This window comes from Hippoglossus stenolepis, chromosome 23 (genome assembly GCF_022539355.2).
Source record: "Hippoglossus stenolepis isolate QCI-W04-F060 chromosome 23, HSTE1.2, whole genome shotgun sequence".
In the NCBI taxonomy this organism is placed as follows: domain Eukaryota; kingdom Metazoa; phylum Chordata; class Actinopteri; order Pleuronectiformes; family Pleuronectidae; genus Hippoglossus; species Hippoglossus stenolepis.
The window spans coordinates 16,699,081-16,723,028 of record NC_061505.1 but is presented as its reverse complement, the minus strand read 5'-3'; the positions used below and the strand labels follow the sequence as shown (position 1 = coordinate 16,723,028).

Genomic DNA, 23,948 nt, shown 5'->3' with positions numbered 1-23,948 from the left:
TCACTCAATCGTCATTCCTTTTACTCCCTGTCAGTCCTTCTCTGACTTCCTTTCACCATCACCTTTCCACTCATGTGGATCTTATTCCCATTGAGGCCATTTTAAACTTCAAAGCAACACCTCTGTTTTCTGGTCAGATTATCTCATGAGAGTCCCCAATAGGAGTCCCCAATATGCACATTTTAGACACTCTAAGCAGTGATTTTCCAATGGGACACAACCGATGGAAAAGAAACTTTTGACGCCACTTGTCTTCACATCTGTTTGGACAACACCTCTTATCAGCTACTCTGTCAAGAACAGAGGTTCCCAAACGTGTCAGCCCTCTACCCCCAACATTACAGCCTCATAGACTTGATTTGAGATAGTTTGCAAAAAATCAACAACTTGCACATGTCCCAACACAAATGAAAGGATTTCAATTTTGTCAGCTTTGGCACTGCTCGTTGATACAATCAAAACTATACTGTGGCACAGTCATATCTACCCAGATTAATGGGCTGGAGCAAAGTTTGACCAGGATTGTGGCATAATTGATATTTGTAAATTTCCAGAATCACATAAAAATACTTAATGTAAGCGCTTACAATATGAGTACTTATTATTAAAACGTGGTAATCTATTTTAGCCTCGACACACAATGGTTTCATGATATGCCACTGTTCTGCAAGGATTTCTCACACTGATGGAAATAATGGCCACCACGGGATCAAGATGAATTCTATTCTGTACACGCTGAATCTCAACGCTTACACAATAAAACATAGTATTGTGATGGGTCAGACTCCTTTCAAATTCAGAGGGAGGAAGAAAAAAAAATGCTGTGCACTATTAAACTCAAACCAGAGCACAACTGATATAGCAAGCTTAATTGTATCCTCCCAAGTGTTGATTTGACTCTTGTCAATTCCCTGTCAACCACTCACTGTTCTTATCAGAATTATTTTACCATTAGCACCTTGAAAAATGAAACTTCTCCTTAGCTACCTTCATTGTTGTTAAAGGCCAGTTGAAAAAGCGGCAGGCTATTTACAGTATAAAAAGGTCACAGGTTATGATTAGAAAGTAAAGTATAGATGCCTTTTTTCCCACTCCAAAAAGATGCAACTCTGTACATTATAACATAAGCAGCGTGAAACGACTAATGATGTAACTGTCAGTCCACGCAACAGAGGTTCCCCGCAGTTACTTCAGGTCTATAAATATGTACCTTGCCCACTACTGGAGAAGGAGCTCATATCAAAGCCCATTAAAAAGCAATACATTTATCAAATGTTTAACTTCAGAAACCCTGATCATCTACTTAACAAATAGTATTATAATCACTGGTTATGACTTCATAATAACACAGTAAAGTGAACAAGTAATAAATCACATGAAATGTCACATTTTGTAGGAATAACTGAAATTTGTGTCATTATTGCATGATTATTACTGACAATGTGTTGATACATTATCTGCTAACTGGCCATTTATACATTTTATCAACATTTCCCAAGTGATTCCATAATTAGTTGCTACAGTTAAATGTTCTTACTTAAAAAGGATAGTTCACAAAAAAATGTATGTATGGTGTAAATTATGCCATTTAGAGTTGAATTTGAATGTCGGGGCTTACGGACACTTGAATGACACCACAGGAGCACTATTGAGGCATTTTAGTTTTTTTTTTTCTGTAGTTTTTTTTTTACGTTTGAAGAATCGGTCGCCAGTTACTTCAATTGTATTAGATTTGCCTGCAACACTGTTTACCCCTGAGACTCCAAAAGTGTTTTGTGGTCTCAAACACTTCACCCATCCCTCCATCGACTTAGTAGATGATGAGTGAATATACATTTTTCAGTGAACTATCCCTTTAACTGAGCACAGACAGGATTCTCGGAAGTGTTATTCTACTTCACATGGTTTCCATCAACAAAAGTAAGATATATGATTTGTCACAAATAATCAGTTATGTGTCAAAAGGGGAAATGCTTTTTTAAAAAAAAGCAAACCAGTTGGATGTGTTGTTGGATGTGTTCAAATAGTAAGCAATAAATTACTAAATACACACACATTTGGAAAGGTTCTGTTTGGGAGTGTGTGCATGGTTTAGGTGGGGGGATTTGTGGAGGGGTAATGTATGTGGGTGACCTTGTGAATGTGTTTAGACAGCATTTTCTTCAGTGGGAGGCTCAGCATTGGACGGCTCCAGGAGAGTCTGTTGGACTACAGAGACAAAATAAAATCTCTATCAGCCATTTCAAAAGATACACTAGACTGCACCTGCAGGTGGCATGAGAAGTGAGGTCTATTTTTTTCATTTTGTTTGTTAGACCAATGTACAATAAAAAAATACAATTAACAACCAGCCTATTTTTCTGCATGCTTTGGCAAGTTGGTCTGAAACCAGTAAGTGACAGGTTGGGAAATACAGATATGACACCAAAGCAATAAAACCAACAGGCACAAGGAGAATACAAAAAAAATTATATATAAATCATAAATCACTAATAAAACATTAATGCAACATACAATCCATTATTGCATTCAGCCACCTAGAGCAGGACAGGGTTTCACTGATTCAAATCATTGCACAATTAAGAAAGTGTGTACTGGATACAAATTAGGATGAATTCGTGATTGAATGATTTCAAACATGTTTGCATCAGTAAAATCCAATGAATTTGTAAATAATTATTAGATGGGATGTGTATTTATTTTTTAGGAATGTGAGCAATTTGACCAAAGTGTAGCTGGAGACAAAGAAAATGAAAGAAGGACTGGTTCAAGACAAAGTCCAGCAACCTTTTTGACACTGTCCATCATCATATTTTTGATCTATCAGATTCTTGTTGGTGCATTGAGATCACATATAACAAATATGATAATAAAACAATGAGCTAAGAAGTTAGTAAAATGTAAAAATCACAAATTAAATGTGGAAAACATGTAGTACAAATTCTCAAGTAAAAATATGAATAACACATGAGTATTTGGTTCACAGATAGTGTTTGTGTAACTAGTTTGTTCACTGTAAAATAAATTAGACCTGCCAGGTGACAGCAAGCTGGTTAGTTAATGTTATGTTCAAAAAATTAAGGGAACACTTAATTGTCGCTGTATAACACCAAGTCAGTTAAACCGTAGGAATATCAATCTGTCCATTTAGGAAGCACACGTGACTGTGAATCAATTTCACTTGCTTTGGTGCAAATGAAAGTGACAACGGGCACAACGGAGAGACAAAAGCAAGACAACCCCTGGTTGAATGGTTTAACATGTGGTGGCCACAGACAATTGCTCTATCCTTATCCTTCTGCTAGTGTCCTTGTCACTACTGGTACCAGTAGCCCAATGGTAGTATGCACAGGTAGTCCAGCACCTCCAGGATGGCACATCCATACGTGTGGTCACAAGAAGATTTGCTGTGTCTCTTAGCACAGCCTCAAGAGCACGGAGGAGATACCAACTGTTACACAAGGGGAGCTGGACAGGGCTGTCGAAGGGCATCAACCCAGCAGCAGGACGGGTATCTGCTCCTTTGGGAGAAGAGGAATAGGAGGAGCACTGCCAAAGGCCTAAAAATGACCTCCAGCAGGCTACTGGTGTTCATGTTTCAGACCAAACTGTCAGAAACAGACTCCATGAGGGTGGCATTAGGGCCCGACATCCTCTAGTGGGACTGAGCACATGTGACTGGTGTCAAAGATTCTGGAGACGCAGTGGTGAATGTTATGCTGCATGTAACATCATCCAGCTTGCCCGTTTTGCGGTGGGTGAGTGATGGTCTGGGGAGGCATATCCTTGGAGGGTTGCACAGACCTCCATGTCATAGCCAAAGGTACCCTGACTGCTGTTAGGTACTGGGAAGAAATCCTCAGAGCGAATGTAAGACCTTACGCTGGTGCAGCGGGCCCTGAGTTCCTCCTGGTGCAGGACAACACCCGGCCTCATGTGGCCAGAGTGTGTAGGCAGTTCCTGGATGACAAAGACGTTGATGCCATTGAGTGGACCTAACGTTCCCTTGACCTACATCCAATTGAGCACCAATGGGACGTTATGTATCGGTGTATCCGACCCCACCAAGTACCACCACAGACTGTCCAGGAGCTCATTGATGCCCTGATGCAGGTCTGGGAGGAGATCCCCCAGTACACCATCCGCCGACTCATCAGGAGCATGCCCCGACAATGTCGGCATTACACACAGGCACGCAGGGGCCATACACACTACGGAGTCTCATTATGAGTGGTCGTGATGAAATTCACGCAAGTTGGATCAGCCTGTGATTTAAATTTTTTACTTTGACTTTCGGTGTGGTTTTGAATCCAGTCCTTAATGGGTTGATGATTTTGGTTTCCATTGACCGTTGTTACGTCATTTTGTTCTCAACAAATTATGCAATGTACATCAGCAAAGACTTTCAACTTGAATAATTCGTTCATCAAGATCTGATGTGTGATTTAAGTGTTCCCTTAATTTTAGTTTTTGTGTATAATATATGTTTAAATTTAGTTTGTTAAGTTAGTTTGTTGTTGTTAGTATGTTCTAGAACATGACAGACCAAAGTCTCCTGCTTTTTCATCACCCATGCAGTGGTCTATCAGACCTGAGACCAGCACTGAGCACTGATTTACAGCTCATTCTAACAGCTCTGTTAACCTGCATCTCTCTATTCCACATTTCAGACATAGACTCACAAACAATGTTTAGTCTTTAACAGACCACCATACCACAGAGTAACACAACACTGTAACAAAACAGTGTAAACTTGGCCTGTGTTTCTCCCTCTGACACTGGAGATATCAAGTGATGGCAGCTCCACCATTAAAGAAACATTTTCTGTATCATTCATTAACACATGTTTTATATTCAGGGCCATTACAGTAATAGATAAGAGAAAAGGCTGTACAGTGTGTGCGTGTTTGTGTTTGTTTACCTTGTGGTTCTGTAGCCACCACAGCCTCAGGGTTCTCAGCCTTCACCATGTCAGTGTTCAGGCTCTCTGTTAGAAGAGAGGTGCACAGATCAGCATATAGTGTGCTCTGCTATACTGATACAGTGCTGACGATATGACTTGCGATAAATAACTGTCCCTGGCTACGGATGCAGAGACCACGTACAGCTCCACAGCCAGGCCGCAGTGCCCCCAACTCGGGGGCGGACACCAGGGAGCCATGAACAAGTCCACTAAGTCCACTTACAGTCTTAATTTGGGGTCTTACAGACATATTTGGACAGTGAATAGTTTTATTTATTTTTTACATTTTTATTGCAGCTCTGTCAGTAACTTACTTCTCCCTCTTTGTGTTTCTTTCATTCGCGCTGTGCGCTGCGTCAAACCAAATGGTCCAACTCCATACATTTATTAAGTTTACAAAGTCCGTTTTTTTACCCATACTGAGTTTACACATGTGTCCGATCACACAGTGTGTGTGAGAGAGAGAGAGAGAGAGAGAGAGAGAGAGAGAGAGAGAGAGAGACTAACAATACTCCAACTAACAACTACACAATCATACAAAAACACAGTTTAGAAAATAACTATAGCAATTTGCGAAAATACCACAAACTCTCACACGCTCACCACCACTACACCAACAAACTCCCAGCATGCACTGAGAGAGAGAGAGAGAGAGAGAGAGAGAGAGAGAGAGAGAGAGAGAGAGAGAGAGAGAGAGAGAGAAAAGAGCAAGCCTGACGGCTGATGAATGCGCTGCTCTGAAGAAAGATTTAACTCATTAATAAAAGAATAGATCATTATGTGATGATCAGTGTTGATTTTGTGACGACAAACTAATCAACATTTAAACTATAGCGAGTCAGAGACATTAGCTAAGAGAGAGAGAGAGAGAGAGAGAGAGAGAGAGAGACTTTTGACTTTTAAGATAACTTTTATTTAGATCATTTCATGCATCAGCAAAAACAAAAATTAATAAATAAAAACACTTCAATCAGACTCATATTTTACAAAAGAAAACTACATGTTATACACACACACACACACACACACACACACACACACACACACACACACACACACACACACACACACACACACACACACACACACACACACACACACACACACACACACACACACACACACACACACACACACACACACACACACACACACACACCAGTGAACCGTCCTCCTCTACTGAACATAGAACCTGTCTGATCCCCCACTGAGACGTAAAAGCTTCCAGGTTACTGGTCAGGCTGTAGAAGGCGTGTTCAATTTTCAGGTGAGTTGCTACCAAACCTTCGAAGCACTTCTCCACATCTGTCCAGCCTTCACCCAACATCTGGTTCTTCCTGCTCTTCCAGGTGGCCAGTTTAGCCATACCGAACAGGAAGTTGACCAGGACGAGTGTTGCTCTGCTTCCTTTGTGGTATTTAGGCCCAAAAACAAACAACGGGAGAGAGAAGTTCTCCCCCAGAGCCTCCACCCACTGCTGCAGTTGTATAAATAAAACCTCTAATCGAGGACAAGTCACCACTAGATGTTCTACCGTCTCCCTATCACCACAGAAACCACATCCCTCCCCAGTGCTCGGGTCCAGGTGAGCTCTGTGTCTGTTTGTAGCTAAAGCTCCATGTATAATCCTCCACTGGAGGTCACCCACCCGTTTTTCAACAGGAGGTTTATGCAGGACCCTCCACCTGCCTTCAGGGGTGCAGCCTGCAGCAAAATCCTCAGTCCACCTTGTCTCCTTGACTCCAGCCAGAGAGCGAAGGTTCAGCACCTTCACACAGCTGACATAAAGCTGCTTCTTCCCACAAGAGCTGAAACTACCCAGCACCGGGGTTTTGAAGGAAAGAAGCAGTCCACTCTCCTCTCGCCACCCGTCAGCAGCAGGGCTGACGATCAGAGAGGGAAACAGGTACTCACAGTCATCATCCCATTGGTCAGCTAGAGTACGATTTTCAGCAAACGCTCTCAGTGGCACAGACAGGGACTGCAACATTTCCTCCACAATCCTCTTCAGAACTCTGGAGGACCTGATGTTGGTGACGTCACAGAGTGTTTCCCAGGATGTCTTTGTGAGGTGGCCCAGTTTGATGATGCCAGCCTCAATAAACGTATTCCTTAGCGTTGTAGAGGAAAAGGTGTCAGTTCTCAGGAAATCATTGTAAAACAGCGGCTCCTCAAATAGCCATATCCCCGGTCTGGGGTCAGGAGTCCGCTTGACCTCCAGCGTCTGCCAGGCGTTCACCACCGAGCTGTAGAACGGTGTCAGTCCAGTCAGGTCAGCTTCAGTTGATGAGATCAGAAATAACTGTTTGTCCAGCCCCAGCCGGACAGCTTGTCCGAGCAGCAGACGAGCAGGAGCCAACCAGCAGAGACCACAGCCGTACAGCAACTTCTGCACCGCCTGCAGTCTGAAGGCCGCAGTTCTGGACACAATGTCAATGAGACCCTGACCTCCCTCTGCCACAGGGAGATACAGGGCCGCTGCCCTCAGCCAGTGCTGACCAGACCAGAAGAACTTCACCAGGCGATGCTGCACATCTTCAACCAGACCTGGAGGTGGCACCAAAACAATAAGTCTGTGCCAAAGAGACGAGGCGACCAAGTTATTCACTATCAGAACTCTCCCCTGTAGGACAGATAAGGTAGCAACCATTTCCATTTAGACAACTTCGCTTCCACCTTTTCCAGCACCCCCTCCCAGTTCTGCCTCTGAAATCCCTCACTTCCTAGATGGACTCCTAGAACTTTTATGCCATTCCTTCCCCACCGGAGACTTCCAGGAAGACCAGGCTCAGTCCCTGGGCTCCACTGATCCGCTGAAGAGGCTCTCCCATAAAAGACCAGACTTTCCTGAAGTTGCTGGACATCATGCTGGTCATGGATAAAAACATTAACATCATCAGCATATGCTGAGACGACCACAGGAGGGTTGTGAGCCAGCCCCGGCAGAGAGAGACCCCTCAGCCTGCTCCTCAACCTGCAAAGAAGAGGCTCGATGGCGATGCTGTACAGTTGTCCTGAGATGGGGCAGCCCTGCCTGATGCCTCTCGTGACGGGCACAGGACAGCTCAGCCCTCCCCCACCTTCACCACACAACTAGCCCCACTATACAGCAGCTTGACCCAGGAAAGGAAACCCCCCCGAACACCAAAAGCCTGCAAGGTTGAAAATAAAAAAATCGTGATCCACACGGTCAAAGGCTTTTTCTTGATCAATTGAAATAATACCCACATTTACATTATATAATTTACACACATCACACACATCTCTTATTAAAAACAGATTGTCCAGCATGGATCTGTCAGGCACACAGTAACATTGATCTGGGTTGATCAGCTGTTCGATGCAGGTCTTCAGTCTGTTGGATAAAACCTTAGAGAGGATCTTATAGTCTGTGCATAAAAGGGCCACTGGTCTCCAGTTCTTTAAAAGGCTAAGATCTCCCTTCTTAGGCAGCAGAGAGAGAACTGCGCGTCTACAGGAAGTAGGAAGTGTCCCTTTTTTAAAACACTCTGCGACACAGCCGCGGTCAGTTCCTCTAAGGTGATGTCAGAGTTTAGTGGTTCCTGTTCTTCAGGACTCAGCTGAGTAAGTCCTTCTAGCAGCTCTGCAGCAGAGTCCACATCACAGTGAACTGCTCTGAACAGCTCTGAGTAGAACTCTACTGCATGCTTCCTCATCCTAGCCGGTTCTGTGGTCACTTCTCCGTCTGGGAGCCGCAGAGACACCATCTGTTTCCTCCGAGCCACCGACTTCTCTAAGTTAAAGAAGAAGGTGGTCAGAGCGTCCATATCATGTAGTTTAGTGAAGCGGGCTCTGACCAAGGCTCCTTTGGCTCTTTCATGTAAAAATGAATTTAAATCCTGTCTCTTGGTTTTGAGCCGTTCTGCATCCTGCCCGTTGCTTTGTGTGACTGGGACAGTTTCCAGGTTTCTGATCTCCTCCTCTAGCTTTTGAATGGCTCTTTTTATTTTGACGGTGGAGTTGGCTGCGTACTGCTGACAGAACACTCTGATTTGGGCCTTTCCTACTTCCCACCACTGGGTAAGGGAGGAAAACTCGTCTTTCTTATTTTTCCAAAAAGCCCAAAACAGTTTAAAATTCTCACAGAAAGTAAAATCATGCAATAATTTAACGTTAAAATGCCAAAAAGACTTTGATTTTACTGTTGAGGATAAAATAAACTCCATTAAAACTAGATGATGATCAGTAAAACCAACAGGGAGGATCTGACAGTTAAAAACCTGATTAGTAAAAGCAGCAGAAAGATAAAACCTGTCTAACCTGGCTGCACTGATCCTTCCATCTAAAACTTTGACCCAGGTGTACTGCCGGGCTGAAGGATGCTTTAACCTCCACACATCCACCAGATCTACTTTTGTTACGATCTCAGATAAAAGCAGAGATGACTGAACATGTGGCTCCACCCCCGCCCTGTCTAACTTAAAATCTGTGCAGCAGTTCCAGTCTCCACCCAACACAATACATTCCTCTTGGTCTATGCCACTTAGTGTTTCGTTTAAAATTTTAAAAACTCTTTCCCGCTCAGAGCCTTGATTGGGTGCATAGATATTAATAAAACTGAATCAGTTTGTGATCTTTACATCCCAGAGTCACTGGCCTGAACCCACTCGCCATCTTCCCGAAGCGCTTCAGCTCTTGCTCCAGCGCCTGGTTGGAGATAAACGGGGGGACCCCGGACACAGTGACCCGGGTGGAAGGCACCGCCAGCGGGGTCACCTGGACGAGCTGGTCCTGGATCACCAGGCCACTCTCTACGAGCTGCGCCACAAACTTCTGCTCCTTCAGAAACACGACCACCGCTTTGTTCATGCGAGAGGCGTAGGAGATGTTCCTGTGTCCCACCTGCTCTCCCACCGCCAACAACACCTGCTCCACCGGGCTGTCCTGCTGCGGTACCAGCCTCACTCCGTGTCTCAGAGACAGGGACAGCGGCCCAGAGGACGCCATCCCGCCGAGGAAACACGGCTCACTCACCGCCAAACAATCACAGACACACTAACAATACAACAACTAACAACTACACAATCATACAAAAACACAGTTTAGAATATAACTATAGCAATTTGCGAAAATACCACAAACTCTCACACGCTCACCACCACTCCACCAACAAACTCCCAGCATGCACTGAGAGAGAGAGAGAGAGAGAGAGAGAGAGAGAGAGAGAGAGAGAGAGAGAGAGAGAGACACACGCACAGAGAAAGAGAGAGAGCAGCGAGTCTGTATGTGCGCTGTTACTTTTCCCTCAGGTTCTGGGATCATAAATAAGCTTCACAATTATTTGATATAATCAACTGCTCATAGTGATGAATCTGTCTCGGCAAGAATGTGATCAGTAGAAGTTTCCACAGCAGAATTTAGTCGGAGGAGGCGACTCTTCTTCCGACAATGATTCTCTGATGGAAAAACCTGTCAACGATCTGAATATCTTTAATTAATTATCTATGGCAGCAGGGCTCCATCTGATTGGCCAAGATTTCTTCAGAATTGGTTGACTTTACACAGCTCCAAACTGAACTGCTCATTTTTCCTCACCTGACACCTCTCCCAGCAGCTCACAATGTTTTCTATCGCATTTCTATTGTGTGGAGTAAAAAAAAGGGCAAAAAGCAAAACAATAAGCTTAAAGAGGCTAAAAATGCTAGTGGAGCTGCGGGGAAGAGTAGAGTTCGTTTTTTTCTTCTTTGTGGGTTCATAATTATGTTCATAAACAATTCACACTCTTCTGATCAGTTGTTATTGATTGATTGAAGGTAGCTACTAAGAACTAACTTAATTATAGCTGATCACTGTGTCCATATATTTTGGTCCTACTGAAGCTGTAGATCATATAAGTGGTCCACATAACGATCTAACAATATAGTATATATAAATATAACGTACATAAATATAACTATAGTTATAAATATAATATAGTATAGATTTAGTATTACCATTTCAGCTGTAGGTGTAAAAGCAATGTAGTCACACACTGGTGACAACAATGTCCTCAGAGAGTGTTATGAACTGTAATGTAATGCCTTACGTTGCATACTGAAGCACAGCTTCTTCTTCTGATAGGAGATGTAACTGGTTATTGCTCCCACCAGTGCCATGGCAACTGCACTGACAATCCCTGCAATGGTGCCCACCTCAGCTGTGGTCTCTGGAAACACAAACACACAAACACACAAACACACAAACACACGCACACACACACACACACACGCACACACAGTTGTACAGTAAGCTCAGACAGTCACACATTCATGAATGAGCAGACAGAGAAAACCCACCACGATTGTCATCATGCTGGTTAATCAGATCACCGTCACCTCCTGAGAATCCACCTGTGGAAACGGTAAGAGTAGATGTTCACATCTGTTTCAACTGTTAAGTGTTGTTCTCTTCTGTAACACCAGTAGTTAAATCCAGACTTTACCTTTGCCTTTGTCAGGCTTGTACGTGTCATCTTTACCCACATCAGCCAGATCACTGTCAGAAAATCTATCTGAGAGAGGAGATACAATACATAATCAGTGCACTGACAATTAAGAATGAAATCACTGTGGTGTCACCTCTTGTTGAGTCTAAGATAGTGAAGCTGCTCTCTTGTGTTTTCAGTTCATAGTGCTGTGTGGGGGTTCCATAATTTTTGTATGTATCAAATGATTTGGATAGACATCACGTGTCTATTCATATACTGACCTGTTTCTACATCAGGTTTCCTGAATGGTCACTGCACCTACACATAATAAATCCTGTGGCTCCACTTAGGACAAACGTAAACCCCTAAAGCTGTCTTAAAACTGCAAAAAATATCTTTGAATAATTGTTGGAGTTGGAGAAGTTAAACAGAGGCTTGGGTGGCATGTAAGAAATCCAGAACAAGAATTAGGCAAGAGAAAAAAAGGACTCCTACCCACCTCCCTGCCCCTTGTTTTTCTCCTTGCCACCAATGTCATTGTTGGGGTTCAAGGCATCCGCCAGGTTTAGGTCATCATTAGCTGTGAAGATCAGTCAAAGATCAATGTTATTGTAAAATAAAGGCACAATCAGGGGATTAACACTACATTCACACAGCAGGCCCAAGTGGCCTGAATCAGATTTTTCCCCCATGTGACCCAGATCTGATTGTTTAATGACAGTGTGAACAGCACAAATCACATGGATTCTGATCTTTTTAAATCAGATTTGGAGCACTTTCATATGTGGTTCTAAATAAGATACAGATCAGATTTTTTGAAATTTGACCCGTATCGGAATTGCAATGCAACTTTTATGACACTCTACATCGACATTCTTCATAATTTTGCACAGGTGAAGGGGCGGGCGCCAGTCGCCCTGGGAAAACAAACATGGAAGACAGCTGTGATGGAGGTATTCAGTGGAGGGACAGTGAGGTTTCAGACCTCTCAAGTATTTGGGGTGACATGTCTGTGCAAGCAAAAACTTGAGTGGTCGTATCCTAACCGGTCTGTGTTTGAAAGCATATTAAGAGAAAAACGTAACCATAAACCCTCACATCTGTGGCCTCCATGTTTATTAACAACTTCTTCTCCTTGTTTACTATCGTACACAGCGTGCTGTGTGTCACGTCTTGTTGTTCTTCTGTGCATACGAGTCACGTTATCACCATGACCAGTTCATATTCTGAGTCTGATACTGGCCAAATACTACAAGATAATGTGAACCGCTTTATAAAACAATTGGATCTAGAAAAAATATCTGTATTGAGCACTAAGGCTTGAAATGTGACGTCATGTGTCAAAAAAATTTAGGGTTAGGGTTAGAAAAATCTATTCACCACAGTGTCAGTTACTAAAGTTATACATGCTCTGATTTTAAGTTGTATCTTAAAATTAGCATAGTAACTAACTTGCAAGGTGTATTATATTTCTATTCAATTAAATTTTATTTGTATAGAGCCAAATCTCGACAGACTATTTCAAGGCACTTTACATAGTAAGATGGAGACCTTACAATGTCATACAGTTCCCACAGCAGGCAAGCATTAGCGACTGTGATGACAAGAAACTCCCCTGTAACGGGGAGAAACCTCCAGCACAACCAGACTCAATGCGGGTGGCCATCTGCCTCAACCAGTTCCTGATGCGCATGCCTTCTTACGTACACCGGCACATGCATGGGCAGGGGAGGGTTCCCTCTCACCTGGCTTGGGTCTAGGCTTGACTGGGGCCTTGGTACCCTTAGGTACAACCCTGGGTGGGGCTTTGGTGGTGGTGGTGCCACTGACTTTGAAGAAATCCTCCAAATCAAACTCTGCAGAGAACAATGACACCAGAGAATAATGATATAAATATTTAGATTGTCAACCAACTCTCTTCATGTTACTGTAAAATGTTAAGCACATGTAGATTTGACTATAAATCATAGACAGGGTTAAAAATACAAAATTCAGGAAAATGTTGCAGATGAAAAGTGTCAAATCAACACAAATAATTAATTGTTTAATAGTAACAGACTGGTTAGGTGAATCCAAAACTGGAGCACAGTGTTTTCACACATTCTGCCCAAAAACTACTGCTCCAGTGTTCCTAAAACCAAAGAAAATCTTTTGGTGTTTGGTGTAAAACCTACATTTACATGGCATTGTGTCAGCTGCTGTGTGGTGCTTACCTCCTCCTGCAGGTATAGCTGGTTTTGGTGCAGGGGTCGTTGCTGTGGTGAAAGTAAGAAATAATTATGTCTTAAAGAGAATTAGTTTATCTAGTGTCATTCATGTGAAAATTAGGATTTTCTCCATTGGTTTCCATTATTTCCATATTATCTAAAAAACTACCAGTAACAGGATGAGTGTGGACTGATTTGTGAGGCACATAATGATTAAGTAACTCTGATACAAATGAATATAGACTAAATGTTACAGATTTATTGTTTTATCGTGTCACTGAGTCAGTCTCTCTTCATTTGTGTAAAACAAAGTGAATGTTCAGTTTTTATTTTCAATACCGCAATTCACTATAAGTTAACAGTCAGGTAGACAAACTCATTTAAATGATTAAGATCACTGTTTCAGGAACAGTAGCATTCAAATGAACCAGAGGCATCAAATGTGTGCTTTTACATCAATTGTTCTTTCTAAAACTTTCTTTGTGAATTGAGATGATACAGAATGTGAGGAAACCGAACTACCAATCAAACATACTCCTGAGAGCTCCTTCAAAAAAAGTTGAATCACCTGGTGTGTGTGCAGGGTGTTTTTTTCTAACTACACTGAGCTCACTTTGTTAGAGAAAAGTTACGAGGCGAACCTAAGAGTGTCATGACCTCTATTTAGACACAAAAAGGATAATGTGAACAAGAGAGTGGTGTTCAATTGTACTTACATGATTTACTGTCACCACCCAGAGCACCAGCCAGGTCAAAAGAACCCTGAGAAAGTACTAAGGACCAGAGAGGACAGAAGAGAAGGACAAAGGAGGCAGATATGCTGAAGCTAACATATAAAACATATTTTTCATAAGTGCTTGGTGTGAGAACCTAGTATGACAAGCATTCTGTAACACAAATACACATCCGACATTCATAACAAACCAAACGGTTTGAAAACTTATTAGAAGACGAGACTGCACATACGTGAGTGCTAGAATAAAAGCAATGTGCCTGCCACATCCTTTGTTTTTAACTGTGACAGAGCTGCAACTCACTGGAAGTCAGACAACAGTGTGATTGTATTGTTTTAAAAAAGACACAGAGTGTGTGTGCATGTATTTGTATTTGTGAGAACCATTTTGAGCAGGTCAGGCGGATAAGGAGCTGTGGAACGTCTCACTCGGACATTTGTGTTCACACATGCACCTCCTCCAGAGCCGAATTGTCCTTGGGTCGCTAAATGCCATGTAATGTGTTCCTTCCTTCAGAGAATATACGGAGGATCTGCGGCGTCCAGTCTGAAAGCAGCTCAATAGTGTCAAGAGAAGCAACAACTTATATCTATGTTGTTTTAAATATATGATTATATTATGGATAGGTTATTGGTGACGCATCTTAATTAGGTCTCGAACCCTGGCCCTGAAGGCTGCAAGACGAAGTCGCGACAAAATCCGTTTGTCCCGAGCATAAATTCATCACTATAAGCGATTGCTTACTATGAAAGAATTGTGAGGCTTCTGTATGAGAGTCCCAGAAGTTGAAGAAAAAGTAACGGTGCCACACAGGCTTTGACTGGGTAAAAGCAACACAATTTATAAAGTTGGTCAATGTATGGAGAAATGATAGAGACACAGAGAAGGGGCCGTAAATTGCTGACACAGCCTGTAATTTTTCTCCCTGGGTGTCTGCGCCATTGACTGAACATTGCTGTGACTCTGCACTAATCAGAAATGAGCTTGGCTTGATCAAGGTCCAGGGGTGAATCACATGGTCTTGCTCTCTCTCTCTCTCTTTATTTAACATATAATCTCTATTTCACTCTCACTCACAAATACATATTCTCACACCCAGATGCCCTCACAGGTACAGAAATTTGGCACAGATTGATTTAACATGAATCTGTACCTGGTAGTATCGACGTAATTCGGTTGGTACTCTTAAAAGTAGTGGGGGTGATGAGCAGAATCTTGAAGTTTATCCCGTATTTTACCGGGAGCCAGTGGAGGTCATGGAGGACTGGGGTGGTTTGATCAGTTGAGCGGGTACTGGTAAGTGGGCGGGCGACAGAGTTCTGTACATACTGGAGTTTGTGAAGGACTTTGTTTGTGGCACCAAAGACTATACTGTTGCAGTAGTCGAGTCTGGACATTACAAATGCGTGAATGAGTGTTTCTGCAGCAGTAGGTGACAGTGAGGGTCGGAGGCAAGCACGGAGGTGGAAGAAGGCTGTTTTGGTGATATGGTTGACATGGGGCAGGAATGAGAGGGTGGGGTCGAGGATGACTCCAAGGTTGCGGAATATTGAGTTTGAATTCCAGAGTGAGGCAGGTAAGGGAGTCTGGGCCAATGTTTAAGATTTCTGATTTATTGCAGCTGAATTTTAGAAAGTTTCGGGGTCAAGTCCAGGTTTTTTGAGTATGGGGGTGACTGCGGCAAACTTTATGTTGGAGGGGATGTAACCAGAGGATAGGGAGGAGTTTACGGTTTTGGTGATGAGTGTGGGAAGACATCCTTCGATGAGGGTGGAGGGGAATAGGTCCAAGGCGCTGGTAGAAGACTTCATACTGGCCACCACTGAGGATAGGTCAGATGAAGATGGTTTCAGTGAAGGATGAGAGGGTGTGATCTGTCTGCTTGGGGGGGTCAGGTTCAAGAAATGTACAAATTCATTGCATATGTCAATGGTGAAGGACTGAGAGAGGTTGTCTATGGGTTTGAGGAGTTTGTTGATGGTGGAGAAAAATGTTCTTGGATTGTCACAGCCAGACTAGATTACTACTGAGTAAAATGCAGAGCGGGTAGTGTTGAGGGTGTTTTGTAAAGATGTCGGTGTTCTTTATGTCTCTGCGTGAACCATGAGACCTGTTCTCCTGACGAGCAGCTCTAGCTGACGTCCCTTGGATTTCAGCTGATTCAGCTTGTCAGTGAACCAGGGGGCTTAGTGGGTGAGGGAGACAGATCTGGTTTAAATGGGGGCTAGCTAGTCCAGGCAGGATGAGAGTGTGGTGTTATAAAAGTTGACCGGGTTGGTGGGAGAGATGTTCTGCATGAGAGTGAAGTCTGAGATGTTGTGGTTGAGCTTGAACTTGAGGTTTCGTAAAGTAATGGTGCGTTTCTGCTTTTCAAGGGGGGTAGGAATGGCAAGGTGGTCAGAAATGGTGAGGTCGATGCTGGACAGTTGGTTGAGGCTTCTACTGTGGGTAGGGAAATCTATGTGTTGAGTGATGTTGAAAAATGACAGGATTTCCAGAAGTTCTGTTGCTGTTTAGCAGTCTGTGGAGTCAACGTGGATGTTAAAGTCGCCCAGGAGTAACAGAGATGGTGATATGGCAGAGAGCTGTGTTAGAAATGTTGATAGTTCTGAAGGGAATGCAGGGTTGGGCTTGGGGGGACAGCTACAACCAGAGGTTTAGGACCAGACAGTTGAAATGAAAGGGATTCAAATGACGGGGGAAGACTGAATGGATAGCAGACTGGTTTTGATAACTTGATGGTGGATGAGGTTTCACCATGTATGAGTATCCAGCAGGTGTGGCTTGAATAAATTAAAAATATTCCAGAGGTTTTTGCCAGGTTTTGGTGAGATCTTTGAAACGAAAAAGTCAGTCGTGATCAGCTGGTAGATCTGTTGCTCTTTATCACCCTGGGACATTATAATACACACTTGAGTAAATCCCTCCCACACAATAATAATAATAATACAGTTATTATTACTAATAATTAATTTATTAATATCAATTATTAGTAAGCCTATACCAAAATCACTGCAGATACTGAAGAATATACATACATTCATGTGATGCTTGATGTTATATGTTGTACATATTGTAGAGAAAACAAACGTTAACGAGGTACATGTTGAGTCAAAGCTTTATTTACATACAAATATTGTAAAAACACTTTGGGCCTAGCCTATATATATATATAGTTTTCAAATGTTGTATGTTTTGAAAATGTTACTACCAACTCTAAAAACCGAAGAAATTAAGTAAAAGGCAAATAAACTGTACCTGTGAATACAGAGAATGATATACAAAGTTCTGTTAGTCTGTCATCTCATCAGAGGAAGCTGAACTGGAGGTGGTTTACTGACATCACCAGCACATCTCATTAAAGAATTAAGGATGTTGTTATCCGGCCTCAGCATCCTGACGAATGGCACCACAATCACTTCATACATGAGGTCTTCCTTCTACTGACAACAGCCATTCAGTACCTTTCAAATGAAAGTAAAATACAAACACTTAAGACATGATGGATTAGAAAGAATCACAAACATAACCCAGCTATCAGGAGAGATACACGAATGCCTGATTTACTTGAGTGTGTATGAACTTAAAGTATTACATGAATAAACTCCTGCATAAAAAATATTCTATACATTGCATAATACAATTATTGAATTTATAGTGTAATTAGCTGATATCTGCGAACCTTCTTGTGTGTGAAGACCTGCTCCTCAAAGTGTGAACTGCACAGATTGGATGTGATGGATGAGGTCCAGTTGTTTCACATCATCATCATCAACCATTACTTCAGCCTGTCAGCTTCTGGTGGATTGATGGCGGATAAAAAACATAGAAAAGCATGAGCGCATAGTAAAATAGAAAAACTATCAATTAATTAGTAGATCACCACCAGACATTAGCACATAAAATCAGATTGGGGTAGATATAAAGACCCAGAAATCAGACATCCACAGCCCCGGATGAATCATACACCTGGATCTAATGTAGAAAACTCACTGTCTGATTTTATTCCTACGCAGTCAGTATAATCTGACAGCTGCACTACATAGCTTCATAGACCTACACAAAACTTTTTTCACATGGTTAACCTTAGAGACACAGTAGGTATTTAAAAGAACTAGGACAAAACACAGAAAGTTAATGCTACTGTTTAACTGCATAAAGGACGTTACCTAAACATTATGTTAAACAGAACTATAATGATGTCCTCATGGACTTTTAATAACTCACAATAATGCAGCTCTCATCGTTTATACAGTCACATGTGGCAGAAACAAAACAGACATCGTCATCATAATGTTGGCTAAATTTACATTTATATCGATTTAACCTTAACATCTAGTTAACACAGCTTAGCAGCCCTGAGGGGACAGGTCCACCCGGCATTGCAAAAACTATCAGCTAACTAGCTAGCTAGTAGATAGTAGAAAATGAAGATAAAAACTGTAAAACGTTAAGAAAAGTTTACTCACCGTACTAACTTTTTATCAGCTCCTCTGTTGTTATCGAAGAACGTGTCATTATCACAGTGAACATAAACTAATTGAAAGAACTAACAGAAAACCTGTCGGTGTAAAAAACAACCAGCGACAAATAAATAATGAAAGAATAATGATAAATATAAAACAAATGAGTGAACGCAATGTAAGTAAAGCTCCAGTTTTGCTCTGCTGTCTGTCAATCATCCGTGAGACTGTGTGTCAATCAAACGGACACCCCAAAACTACCACACTTTGAGCTCTAATATCTAATCATAAACGATATTTTTTTCAGATGGACCACCAGACCACTGATAAGAAGGGGTGAATTTAGCAAATGAGACCATAAATACTTATGGGAAAAATGTATTGAAATGTATTCTTTTGGGGCCAGCCCCTGCCGGATATCCTTTGTATTACACTTTTCAGCACTTACGCATAGGCTTCATCTTTTGGAGCTGGAAGCTACATCCACTTATTAAACACGGTCTACGGATCAGACATAAGAAACCGGTGGTGAGAAGTGTCAATGACTCTGAAGTCAGTGTTTGTGACCGAGAGAAACACTTAATTTGCCAACATCCTGTACCTAATGATTATTCAAGACCACTATCACCCCAGCCATAAACTGTTCTGCCTGCTGCCATCTGGCCGACGATACTGCAGCATCCGGGCCCGCACCACCAGGCTCAGAGCCAGTTTCATCCCCCAGGCCATAAGACTTTTAAACTCCTCCAATCTGATATTCTATTCTATATTTATTTTTATTCTTATTTTTTGCGACTGCTAAATGTGATTGGTGTGCACATGACAATAAACTCTTGAATCTTATTGTAATTACACACATCTGTACATAAAGTGTCCATACGGGTGACTTGTTGAAAACATGATAGTGCCACTGTGTATGACAGTGTAAATACATGTGAATATGGTGTTGTTCAAAGCTGCAGACAACGTGGGATTTAGGACACTTATGCACATGAACATTTTTAAACAGTTTTTAAAGCCTCTATACAAGGAGTTTGTAACTGGTTATGAAACGGTCTCATTTTAATATTGGTGCCTCTTTATGACCTACAACAGCAAATGAGACAATCAGGGAGAAATTAGGATTTTTTTTTTTTATATAATTTCTGCCAGCATGAGGTTCAGTTTTAACACTTCTTTTATCCCCTTGGAGATACTACGTACCCCAGAGACCACCGGCATTACCATCCCAAATGATGCAAGCGTTCGAGGGAGTGGCATGCGAAGCAGCGGAGGGGGGGGCCATGCTACATGCTAAGCTCTTTTAAGGTACAGACAAGCATAGTCAACCACTTAAGTTAATGAAAATGCAATAGTTCGCCTGTGGCAGGAGCTTCAGTCTCCTGTGAACAAGTCTGCTTGTCTACAAGCTCATCCATTACCCTGCATTTATAAACGTTTTCCACATATCTAGTTCTAGTCAAGTACTTATAAAATAAATAAGCAAAACATTGATGGAATACACAGAATACAGTAAAATGTCAGATGGCCCTTGATGTAGGGGGAACATCACAATGATCTTCAGACAGGTTTATTTCATTCTTTTCATTCAATACTTACCTTTCAGTGAGTAACTTCCCATATTCATCACCACTGAGAGGCGGTGACATCGTTGTCAGACAGACAAAACGGTCACTGGGTGGTGTCACATCAGTATGGTCTCTAATAACTGTCATATTTTAAATAACTGTACCCCTTAAACTAACGCATAACTAATATTATTTTATATTATAATACTACTATAATAATAATATATAGAATAATTCATTTAAAAATCTGCATCTCCATCACTCTAACGGGGTGTCTAACATCAGGTTCAAATGGAACCGCAATATCTGAATATATAAGAAGGCTAATAATAATACGATCGATAACACGTGGATGTGTGAGAGGTCCGTGAAGGGATCCTCATTCAGAGTGAATGTGTAATGAATCACGAGTAGTGTATATTTCAGGGACATGTGTCTCCAGGCCGATGGACCGCTACCCGGCCTCGAATCAAAGTGTGGCACAAAAGCAGCGCAGAGCATGCGAGTGCGAGACGGGGACAAAGTCTTACCTTCCGTTGGCAGCAGCAGCGCCAGCAGCAGGCCCACAGTCCACAGACAACTGTTAGCCATGTCTACAGTGATCGCGAACGCACCCACCCAGCGGATCTTGATAGCACAGCGGTTAGACAGCAACTCCGTTACCGTGGGCTACTTGCAGTTTCACGAGCGCCGCATTAAAGGCGTTCCCTTTGGCTTCTTCTTTGTTCCGCACACTGGACGCAGCGAGGCCCGTTGCTGCCCCCCTGAGGTTGGACCCTGCCATTGTACACATCTGTGTAGATCGCTACTAACCAGTGGCGCAGAGGGTCCGAGTGACATTTTATAATCCTTGATTTAGTTTGAGACAAAAATAAAACTCGGACAGACAGAGTCGTTTTTTTATGGAAGCCCATTTCCGCCACTGTGATGAAGAAAATAAAAATCTGTATCTCATTATTATGACTTAGTATCTCATTATTATGACTTACTATCTCATTATTATGACTTAGTATCTCATTATTATGACTTACTATCTCATAATTATGACTTAGTATCTGAGATACTAAGTCATAATAATGAGATAGTGACTGTGGGCGGGGCGCAACAGAGCAGGGAAGCCGTGGTTGAGAGGCTGCGGTCAGGACAGCCGTCTGTCTTGCGGAAGTGAGCGACTATGTATCGAGGCAGAGACATAACATAATCGATTCATGTTTTCTGCTCCGTTCATTGTCTTAGCGATGTGCTGCCGCTGCATCATTATAACCAGCGCTGCTCCAGGATCAGAACAGACGCTCACACCAGAGACAGCGCTGACAAGCTGCCTGGTGTGGGTTACAATGGTTCGAGTGTCACGCCCAAGCGCTCGTGCCACAGAAAGTGAACTGCACCTGCTGCTCAATATTGGTCAGAGGCATCTCTTCCACCGGCCACCCACCTGTTTTATTTGCCAAGGTTTTATTATGAGCTATTTTTTCTTTTGTTCTTCTTCTTATATAGAAAAGCGCTATATAAATACAAAACCATTTACCATTTACCATGTTTGCACCTTTATCATTTGCGTAATTATTTTTAGTAGATCATCTGTAAAATGCCCAACAACCAAACGTGCAATCTGTTATAATGCACACGCAATTTAGCACTCTTTATTGTAGATGTTAGTGGATCCTTACAGTTTAGCCCATATTCCAACATCACTGACGGACACCGACTTTAACAACGTCAAACCGCGGCAACAACAACCGTGTCCAGACGTGTTCATCGCTTTTAAATGTCCCCTGGTAACACTTCCGTTGTCGTTTTCTATAATTGCGGCGCATACCTGTAATGTGTTGTGTTGTGTGTAATGCGTTGTGCGTAATGTGTTGTGTTGTGTTGTCAAATTGATGAAGATGTTTTCTTACTTTGCTTGTGTTTTGTCTACTTGCATGTGTTTTCTTAAGTTGCAGTGCGTTGAGCTCTCAGGGCCACCGTATATCTTTATAAAAACCTGTTGAATTCATAGTTATGTTCCTGGATAAATGGGGCGTTGCTTCTTCTGCAACCATGGAGTTAAAACACGGCACTGCGTCGTAATCTACTGCGGTCAAATCAGCCGACACTGAAATTCTACTGACATTTATGGTAAACGCATCCAAACCGACTAGAACGGGAACGGCAACGGAGTATCCAAAGTTAGAGGGAGAACACATGTGTGCCTACGTCCGGGTTTTAAAGTAAACTGTTGACATGGAGCGTATAACAATAAGCTTTTGATTTACAGTTGTTGTACATTAGTGTTTTTGATTAGCTTCCTGTCCTTGTGTAACTTTGCGACAATTGATTACCTGTGATGGAGCATGATACTGATCGCCTGTTGACATTACAGTTTTTCTGTGTGGTCTGAGGAAAAACAAAAATATTCTGTATGACACAAACTTTTTATCTATTACATTTTTACGCTATTAACACATATGGAATGATAATGGATGGCTCTTCAAAATGTTTACCTTTTTCTTCTGCTGTTGGAAAACAAAAGGCTTTGTTAAGGGTGACACATAAACTCCTCGCCTCTTCTGGTTTCTTTGTTTCCACCGCTCCAAATCCACCCGGTGTGTCTAAAGTTAGTCAAACAGAGTAAATCAATGTTAATAGTTCAGCTACTGCACTGCTACATTTCACTTGACTTATTTTATAAGAAAAAAAGTCAACAATCCCAGGAGTTTCATGTATGCGTTATACATCAGAGCTTACATTTTTTACCTTCTTCTTCCTCTTCATGGAGTCACTGTATTCCCTTCGAAGGACATTCAGTGTGATCTTGTAGGTATTAACAAACTCGTCCAGTCTGGTAAGCCGTCTGCGTTGAAACTGATCTTTTTGAGGTCCCACTGGCTTTTCTCCATTATCCCTTGTGTTTTATTATCTTTGGTGTAATTCTGGAGTTCAACATGTACATTACGTTATATAACATAAAAATTGCTTCATTCACCTGATTTGCATTAAAATCTGTAATATCCAGGATTGAATAATGCAATATTTTTCAATTTTACTAACAGATCTTTTGTGTTATAGTACCTGTGTGGGTTTACGGGCAGTTCTTTTGAACCTCTGAGTAAGCCTATCATACACAGGACCTGTTCCGTGGCGTCCAAGGTCACCTGCCAAAAGATAAGACATGCCTTTTTAAGATATTTACTGAATGAGCTATTGAAACAAACCCGTATCAAAGCACATGCCATAGAAGAGGACTAACCCAGGAGTAAGCCAGACCAAAGAGCAGCCTGAGGAAGGAAGTATTTAGGCAATGTTGGGATGAATGTTGGGCTGAAATAGACATTGGGATCTCAAGCTCTGCCCTCTGAATGACATCCTCAAAAAAATGTTGGAACGGTGTTGGTCCCACATCATTCTAGAAAAAAAAAAAAGAAATTACACCCAGTCCTAACAAAGCCAACAATTAATTAATGCTATAAAACGGGTGGCAATTGAGACAATGATTACATACCACAAAGTCTTGCTCCACAATGTTTGTGTCATCAATGTCACATTGTCCTGCTTTTAACAACAACCTCTGGAGATTTTGGAAATGTTTTGTGTTTTGTGGAGT

The 23,948-nt window shown here is 42.0% G+C and overlaps 1 protein-coding gene and 1 long non-coding RNA gene across 2 annotated transcripts; both read right to left on the bottom strand.

Moving 5' to 3' along the window:
• Positions 1–1,736: 1,736 nt before the first annotated feature.
• Positions 1,737–21,073, bottom strand: cd99l2 (CD99 molecule-like 2). The gene is made up of 10 exons (XM_035148791.2): positions 20,893–21,073; positions 14,314–14,370; positions 13,604–13,645; positions 13,136–13,246; positions 11,890–11,970; positions 11,406–11,474; positions 11,260–11,313; positions 11,010–11,129; positions 4,922–4,987; positions 1,737–2,208 (listed from the first exon to the last, which is right to left on the bottom strand). The coding sequence occupies exons 1-10, from the start codon at positions 20,951–20,953 to the stop codon at positions 2,147–2,149; spliced, it is 723 nt and encodes a 240-aa protein (XP_035004682.1). The 5' UTR covers positions 20,954–21,073; the 3' UTR covers positions 1,737–2,146.
• On the bottom strand, positions 17,474–20,505 carry LOC118102535. The gene is made up of 2 exons (XR_004694702.2): positions 18,014–20,505; positions 17,474–17,795 (listed from the first exon to the last, which is right to left on the bottom strand). It is a non-coding gene; the product is annotated as an uncharacterized LOC118102535 (long non-coding RNA).
• Positions 21,074–23,948: the final 2,875 nt, after the last annotated feature.

Excerpts from the sequence above, each read along its gene's own strand:
- cd99l2 (XM_035148791.2), bottom strand. The coding sequence starts at position 20,953 with ATGGCTAACAGTTGTCTGTGGACTGTGGGCCTGCTGCTGGCGCTGCTG. Across the intron at positions 11,475-11,889 it reads GAAAAACAAGGGGCAGGGAG|ATAGATTTTCTGACAGTGAT; the intron begins GTGGGTAGGAGT and ends CTCCTCTCTCAG. Across the intron at positions 11,314-11,405 it reads CAAGCCTGACAAAGGCAAAG|GTGGATTCTCAGGAGGTGAC; the intron begins GTAAAGTCTGGA and ends CCGTTTCCACAG.